Source organism: Neophocaena asiaeorientalis, unplaced genomic scaffold (genome assembly GCF_003031525.2).
Source record: "Neophocaena asiaeorientalis asiaeorientalis breed wild unplaced genomic scaffold, Neophocaena_asiaeorientalis_V1.1 scaffold119, whole genome shotgun sequence".
Lineage (NCBI taxonomy): Eukaryota > Metazoa > Chordata > Mammalia > Artiodactyla > Phocoenidae > Neophocaena > Neophocaena asiaeorientalis.
Window position 1 is genome coordinate 3,527,174 of NW_020175821.1, and position 7,256 is coordinate 3,534,429.

At 61.1% G+C, this 7,256-nt stretch overlaps 2 protein-coding genes across 2 annotated transcripts in view; both read left to right on the top strand.

Annotated features, from left to right (window-relative positions):
- Nucleotides 1-1,428, top strand: part of PLCB2 (phospholipase C beta 2) — a 19,216-nt gene extending 17,788 nt beyond the window's left edge. The window contains exon 32 of the mRNA XM_024732428.1: nucleotides 349-1,428. Within this exon, the coding sequence (XP_024588196.1) occupies nucleotides 349-557 (209 nt within the window). The 3' untranslated portion in view covers nucleotides 558-1,428. The remainder of the gene's footprint in view (nucleotides 1-348) is intronic.
- A 5,327-nt stretch (nucleotides 1,429-6,755) lies between these two features.
- The window catches only part of ANKRD63 (ankyrin repeat domain 63), a 1,114-nt gene continuing 613 nt past the window's right edge, over nucleotides 6,756-7,256 (top strand). The window contains 1 exon segment of the mRNA XM_024732339.1: nucleotides 6,756-7,255. Within this exon segment, the coding sequence (XP_024588107.1) occupies nucleotides 6,756-7,255 (500 nt within the window).

The following is a 7,256-nucleotide window of genomic DNA, read 5'->3' on the forward strand; positions in this document are numbered from 1 at the left end:
TGAAGACCACTGCCCTGGCCCACAGCAGAGCTGGCCTGGCTCCAGGGTGTAAAGGGACCCAGCTCCGGGGAGCTGCGAGTCAAGAGGTGGGTGGTCGTGGGGGACTTGCCCCTCTCCAGGGGGTCAGGGCTCTGATTCCCAGGGGATCATGAGGCAGCTCTGCAGATCTCTTTGCTTGGTTGGTATTCCCTCTCCTGAAAGACCCCCTGATGGGCTCCACTACCCCCACCTCCCACCCTGATCTCCTGGGAGGTCTGAACAAACCAGGCATCTCCTGGTTCCGCTGTTCAGGCGAGGAAGAGTGGGCGGGTGGCCCATGCTGAGCCAGGGGGTGGTCCTTGCTGTCCCCACAGTTCCAGCAGGAGGCACTGGCACAGTACAAGGCCAAGATGAAGGGCCTGGAGGTGGAAGTGAAGGAGTCTGTGAGGACCTACCTCAGAGCCTGCTTGCCCTCTGCGGAGGAGGACAAGCCTGAGAGGCCCTGCAGGGTCTCCAGGGAGCTGTGTGAGCAGGATGCACTCACAGAGAAGACAGACGCCCAGGAGACCCTCCTCTGATGCCCCCATGCCCTTGGGACGTTCTGCAAGGACATTCACCCTTCTCTGGGACGTGAGACCATTCCCCCTCGAGGAAAGGGCCCCAGCACCGTGATGCTGCGGGAAGCTGGAGCTCCCTTGGACACTGGAGCCCCTTTCTCAACAGCCAGGCTAAGGAGGAGTCAGGAAGCAGGCCAGCTGGGGCCCGTCTGGGGTCTGAGGTCCTCTCCGTCCAACATCCTGCCCCTCCTGCTTCCGCTTCCCCTCTGAACAAGCGTCTGTCACATTTTTGTTGAGGGCAAAAGAATATGAACTTGGAGGCATGAAATGGGGCCCTGGCCTCAGTCTGCATTTCCTAGTGTGCCGCTATAGACTCAGTTTCCTCACCTGGAGGGTTAGGCCTGGCCACCTGGAACCTCTACTCCATCACCTGTAGTTCAAGCAGGTCCAAACTCCAAACTCTCCTGCCATAAGGCGGGCAGCTCACCCTGGCTTCTAGGCCCCATCTCGGGCTTGCCCTGAGTTGGCCTCATTGTCAGCTCCCTGATACAGAGTCCAGCACTTCCTTCCAGCTCCCTGGGGACAGCTGCTCCCAGGATCCCAGGCTAAGGTGCCTTCCCTGCCTCCTGCCTTTGGGGGAAAAGCTGCCTCAGCTGTGTGGCCCTCAGGCCACTGAGACAACTGGGGCTGGGGGTGAGGGGAGAAGGACGGCCTTTTGTGCACTCTCCCACCCAGGGCCCAGCCACCCCTTTTCCTAGGCCTGGGGGGTACTTCCCAGCATGTGCCCCAGCTCAGGCTGTCCTGACAAGGTCAGCACCATTTTCTCTCCTGACTTTATGAGGTTTATTTATTTTTCTCTTTCTTACTCCTACTAAAGAACCCTGTCTCAAGATTTCCTGCCTAAGCCTGGCCTCTGTTCTACAGCTAAGAAAGGCGGGTGGGGATGGGCAGGGCTTCCCAGGTGGCGCAGTGGTTAAGAATCCACCTGCCAATGCAGGAGACACGGGTTTGATCCCTGGTCCGGGAAGATCCCACATGCCGCGGAGCAGCTAAGCCCATGCGCCACAACTACTGAGCCTGTGCTCTAGATCCCGCGAGTGACAACTACTGAAGCCTGAGCACCTACAGCCTGTGCTCTGCAACAAGAGAAGCCACTGCAATGAGAAGCCCGCGCACCGCAACTAGAGAAAGCCCGTGCGCAGCAACGAAGACCCAACGCAGCCAAAAATAAATAAAAGAAGTGGGGGGGGGGCAGCGGAGTAGACTGCCCCCCAAATGAAGTGGGCTGGGGAAAAAGTCCATGAGAATTGACCTGAGCATGAGGTCCCTTCTAGAGCCCAGTGGAATGGCCCTGCCTCTGGGCTTGAAGAGGATTCACTTCCCCATCTGCCGGCCCTGATGCCACAACCACTGGAAAATGATGTCACCCTTCTGCTCCACTCCTCACCAGATGTGGCCCTTCCTTGTCTCCACCCTCAGGGCTGGAGCAGAAGAGCCTCCTGCAAAGGTGCCCCCCACCCTCTTGGGGAGTCGCAAGCTGTCAGGCCACCTGGGCCCCTTTAGGCAGACTTAGACCGGTCGTATTCTCAGGCTCCTGGGGCCGTTATGGTTGACCCAAACACAGGCTGTAGAGAGGCTTCTGGGCAGCTGTTCACTGCACCTATTGGCATAGTCCCAAATCCCAAATGAAAACAGACACTGGCTTCGGAGAGGCAGGGTGGGTGTTGATTCTGGGCTGTTTTCTTATCAGAGAGTTACAGCAAATGCCATTAGCCTCTCCCCCCATCCCTCTGGGGGCTTGATCTCTGTGATGCTAGCAGTCCCTGGCTGCAGGGTGAGGCTAGGGGCCTGCACATTCACAGGAGTAAGGCCTGTCATTGGTCAGCCTGCATACACACTGGAGACAGCGGAGGGCGGGACACCTACATCCCAGGGCAGTGCCCTGTCTTCAGCACTCCAGCTGAGCACTCAGCTGCCCCATCTCCTCCCCAACCCAGGGGTAGAACCTCACAGGGATGAGGATCCAGGCCTAGAGGAACTCACTGACCTGGGCATGGGGCATAAGCCGGAGCCAGTGCCAAATAGGGCCCACTGGGCAGTCCCCAGCTTTGACCAGTGACCGCTCAGGGGAAGAAGACTGCCTTCTCTGCCCCTCAGTCAGGCCGGGCAGAGTCTCTAGGCCTCCAGTCTGGGGCTGAGAAGCCCAGGAATAGGGAAGGGGATACAGTCCTCCCTCCCGGAGAGGCCTCTGCACAGCAGGCTGGGGGCTTCCCAGGAGGGCAGGGCAAATACCCACCTCCCTGCTTTCTGTCCTCTGGAAAAAGGGCAGGGTGCCCCTGGGAAAATGCCACAGTCCTTGGGCCCTGGATGGGAATTAATCTCTGGCCTCAGGGGATGTGCAGAGGAAGAACTGATGCCGTCCCTCAGGGCTCTAGAGCAAGGGAAGAACACCTGGCTTCCACTCCTGCTGCAGATCTGTGGGGCTGAGGCCAGCTTCCCTATCCACTTGGCATGCCTCAGTTTCACCTTTTGCATCAAGAGAAGGGTCCCTACCCCCTTCCCAATCCCACTGCTGACTCAGACGCCAGAGTCCCCTGCTGACTCACAACCCCCCCCCCCCAGCTCTCTGGATCTCCCAGCCACGTGCCACCAGGCCCAACCCTGCTGAGCTGGTGCAACGTGACAGGGTGAGGGGGCTGGTGACACTTGAGGAAGAAAGAAGGGGGCCTGCGAAGGGGGGCAGCTGCAGACAGAGTGACAGACTGCAGGCCTGAGCCGCCTCTGGGAGGAAGCCCTTTTGCCAGCCTGGGGCCTGCAAGGGGGAGGCTCAGCAGGTGGGAGGGAAGGGGAGTGTGGCGTGCCTGCCTGCCCCCTGCCTGCCTCAGCTCCATCGCCTGTCAGCCTTCAGCTCCCTAAGCGACAGCTTCTAATTCCGGCTGTTGGGGCCTCGATGCTCCTCAGCAGAGTCTCAGCTTTTTTTCATCGTTGCTATTTCTTTTCTGCTCAGAACATGCTGAGCCCACTGGGAAGTCAGAGCAAAGGCTTTAGGGCATGAGACGTGGCACTGCCCCCCCTCCCCATCCCACCTCAGGCCTGGCTGGGTTGGTAGTACCAGCTGGGGCAATGGAACGGCCGCTCCTTCCAGAGAGTACCCAGCACAGCACACTCTGACGGGCCAGGGTGAGGCCCTGATTCAGCTCCTCTTCTTCCCCGGCACTCTCTCCATCCACCACAGAGAAAAAGGACAAAAATGAGGCTGAGCTGGCTCAGGGAGGAGGGGCAGGGCTCTTTGGGACCGGTGCCTCTTCTGTGTTCCTGCTGCTTCTCTCCTCCACCTGGGGGTGTCACTGCCTGGATTGTTGGGCTGGCCTGCCACACAGTTTCCTGGGATACCCCCTCCCCTAACCCTGGAAACAGAGAAAGAAGAGAAGAAAGCAATTTTCTTCATGCTGCAGAAAAGGGAAATTGAGTCATGAAGAGAAGAAAACCTTTCTTCTGCTACCTGAGTAAACAGGGAGAGCATTCCTGCGTCCTTACTAGGCTTGGCGAGTCTATTCCTACTCCAGGTGGGGCCCGCAGGTCTGTGGGTGGGATTGGGCTTTCTGCACTCTGAATAACTGTGCAGCTCTTTCCCTGACACTCCCTAGCTTGCTGTTGCTTGCAGCAGGCAGGGTTGGTGTTCTTGGCTTCCTTTTGCAGATGAGAGCATGCAGGCCTGGAGCCACACTGCTAGTAAATGCCTTCAAGCTGGGACTTAACTCTGCTGTCAAATGCCCTTTCGGTGACACCATGAGAGAAAAGTGGCAGATCTCAGAGTAGGGGGATTAAAAAATTCAAAAAGTCAGAAGGGGGGCGCTTCACGGTGTGCACAGGCATACATCACATGCTCCGTCCAGGAGAGAGGGAAGTGGGAGTCCCTGCTTCACGGCTGGCCCCGATGCCATGTGGGCATCTCTGAAGCCTGGGAGCTGGAGAGAGGTGAGAAGCTCAGGGTGCAGAGCTATGTGCCCACTTTGCCACTCCCCCATCTGGGCCCATGGGCTTTTCCCAGAGGCAAATCCTCTCCTTGCCCATACCTTTCCCCAGGCAGAGGCTGCTGCAAAGCTTCTGGTCACTGCTTTACCCAGGCTGAGGACACCTTTATTCTTCCCTTAATTTCCTGTCTTTCATATAAAGGGACCCCTTAAAGCAGCCCTCAGCACTAAAGGTGTTTTCCCTGCTTACGTGCCCTTGTTTCTTAGCAGCCAGCTCCCACACATCCTTGAAGACCATCTCAGAAGCCCTATTCTCAGAAGACCCTAGAGTCCGCCTTTCCCCACAACTCCATTTTCTCCTCCAGGGACTGTCTCCGTTTTGTATTTAACATACGTATTCAGCCCCTAGGCGATAAACTCGACTTTTTATGTCCCGATCTTGTTTTCCCGCTTGAGAGGGGAGGTTTCTTCCATCCAGAACCGAATTTCCGCCTCTGTATTTCCCACGGCTGGGAACACACAATACCTAGCTCACAAAAAGTCTCAGTAAATTCTGTAGTCGATACCTGACTCACTTCTTTTTTCACAAATATCCATTCCAACCCTACACACCTTCCCACCCTCTGCAGCTCTTAGGTGCTCTGACTCCCCTCCTCCGAGGCCTGCTCCTCCCCCCCCCCACCCCCCCAGTGCGGAGCAGCGGGCCGGAGGGAGAGGGGATACGGTAGTTTTCTCACACTCTGTTGACTCGTGCTCTCTTCTTATCTCGGAAGGGTTCAGCTAGTGGTCAAGGTCAGAGCCCTGTGGTCTGGGGGTGGTTTTGTGCTCAAGAGGGAGATGGGGACCCTGGGGGAGGTTGGCATGTCCCTCGCTCTTTCCGGGGTGGCGATGGGTCCTGAAACAGCGGGGAGGCGACACCGAGGAGTTGCTAACGCGGCTGCAGTACTCCCGGATCTTAAGGCGCCCGCTCCAGTCGCCGCGTCTCCGCACCGCCAGCTTCTCAGCCGCCGGGAGCTGGCAGGCGGGCGCGTTAGTCTCGGTTGGAGACGTCCGAGATACTAGAGCGCACTCCCCCACCGCCACCCCCGCGCCGAATCAGCGTGTGCGGGAGGAACAATTGTGTGTGCGTGCGTGATTCGCTACACTTCCAGTGGCGGTTCCCAGCCAGACTGAGGGCCCCCAACCCCGCGCAGCGTAGGTACTCCCCCCTCCCCGATTTGGGGAGTGATTTACTCCCCGTCCGACTTTCGCCACCACCCCCAGCGCGCTTATGGTCCAGTTCTGCCCTCATGGGGTCCCACTTCCTTCCAGCCGCACCGATGGGGGCAGCCCTCGTCTTCTTCGACGGGCTCAGGGTCCCTCCAGTTTCTATGGAGCCCCGGGCACCGACTCCGGTGGGGGCGGAGGGTGGGGAGAGAAGACTGTGACTTTGGGATTGGCCCGGTCGGGTGCATGTGGCCCCCTGCGAGCAGCCTCCGCCCCGCCCCCGCTGCCGCAGCCCCAGGGAAGCGCGGAGGAGAAGCTGCTCCCCGACGTCGTGGCCCACCGAGAGGTGGATGAAGGTCAGGGGCGGTCTCCGCCGCCCCGTCAGTTTCGGCCCTGACGGCTCAGCCCGCTTCCTGAGTAGCCATTGCCATGCAGACCCCCGAGACTATAAAACCAGGTATCTATGCGGGCGGCGACTCCCGCGCCGCCAAGCCCCCCAAGTAAGGAGCAAGCGCCCTGGCGTGGCCCGGCCCCCGCGAGAGGGGAGGAGGCGGAGGAGCGGCGCCGGGAGATTGAGGAGCGGCGCGCCCCGCCAGGGCTAGAGGCAGGCGCGCACGGCGGGCGCCACCGTCTCAGCAGGGGAGCGGTGCTGCCCCGGGTGTGGGTGAGTGGCGTGGCTCCCAGCCACGACGGACTGAGGGGCGCCGGACACTGGGAAAGCAGCGGGAGAGTCAGGAGGGGCCCGAGCTTCGGCTCCCGTCGTCTTGTGGCGGGCCAGGCGCGGAGCCCGGAGTAGCGAGCAACCTACACCATCAGGCGGGAAGCCCAGGGAAGGAGCAGCGAGACGCCGGGCGTGCGGCCCAGGAGCGGCGGGGCAGCTGGAGGACAGAGTGGGAACCTCAGGACCCTCGGCCGCAGCCGCCCACGCGCGGAGGGAGCCATACCCGAGCGTCGGCGGGGGCCGGAGCCCGGTGGGGCTCAGAAACAGGGGCGCCCCCGTGCGGAGCTGCCGGGCCGCCTGGGCGCGGCGGCCGAGGCCATGCTCAAGCCCAAGGACCTGTGCCCCCGAGCGGGTACGCGTACCTTCCTGGAGGCCATGCAGGCGGGCAAAGTGCACCTGGCCCGCTTTGTGCTGGACGCGCTGGACCGCAGCATCATCGACTGCCGCGCGGAGCAGGGCCGCACGCCGCTCATGGTGGCCGTGGGCTTGCCAGACCCCGCGCTGCGCGCGCGCTTTGTGCGACTACTGCTGGAGCAGGGTGCAGCAGTGAACCTGCGGGACGAGCGCGGCCGCACGGCGCTCAGCCTGGCGTGCGAGCGCGGCCACCTGGACGCCGTGCAACTGCTGGTGCAGTTCAGCGGCGACCCCGAGGCGGCCGACTCGGCGGGCAATAGCCCGGTGATGTGGGCGGCAGCGTGCGGCCACGGGGCGGTGCTCGAGTTCCTGGTGCGCTCTTTCCGCCGCCTCGGCCTGCGCCTCGACCGCACCAACCGGGCGGGCCACACGGCGTTGCAACTGGCCGCCGCCAGCGGCCACGGC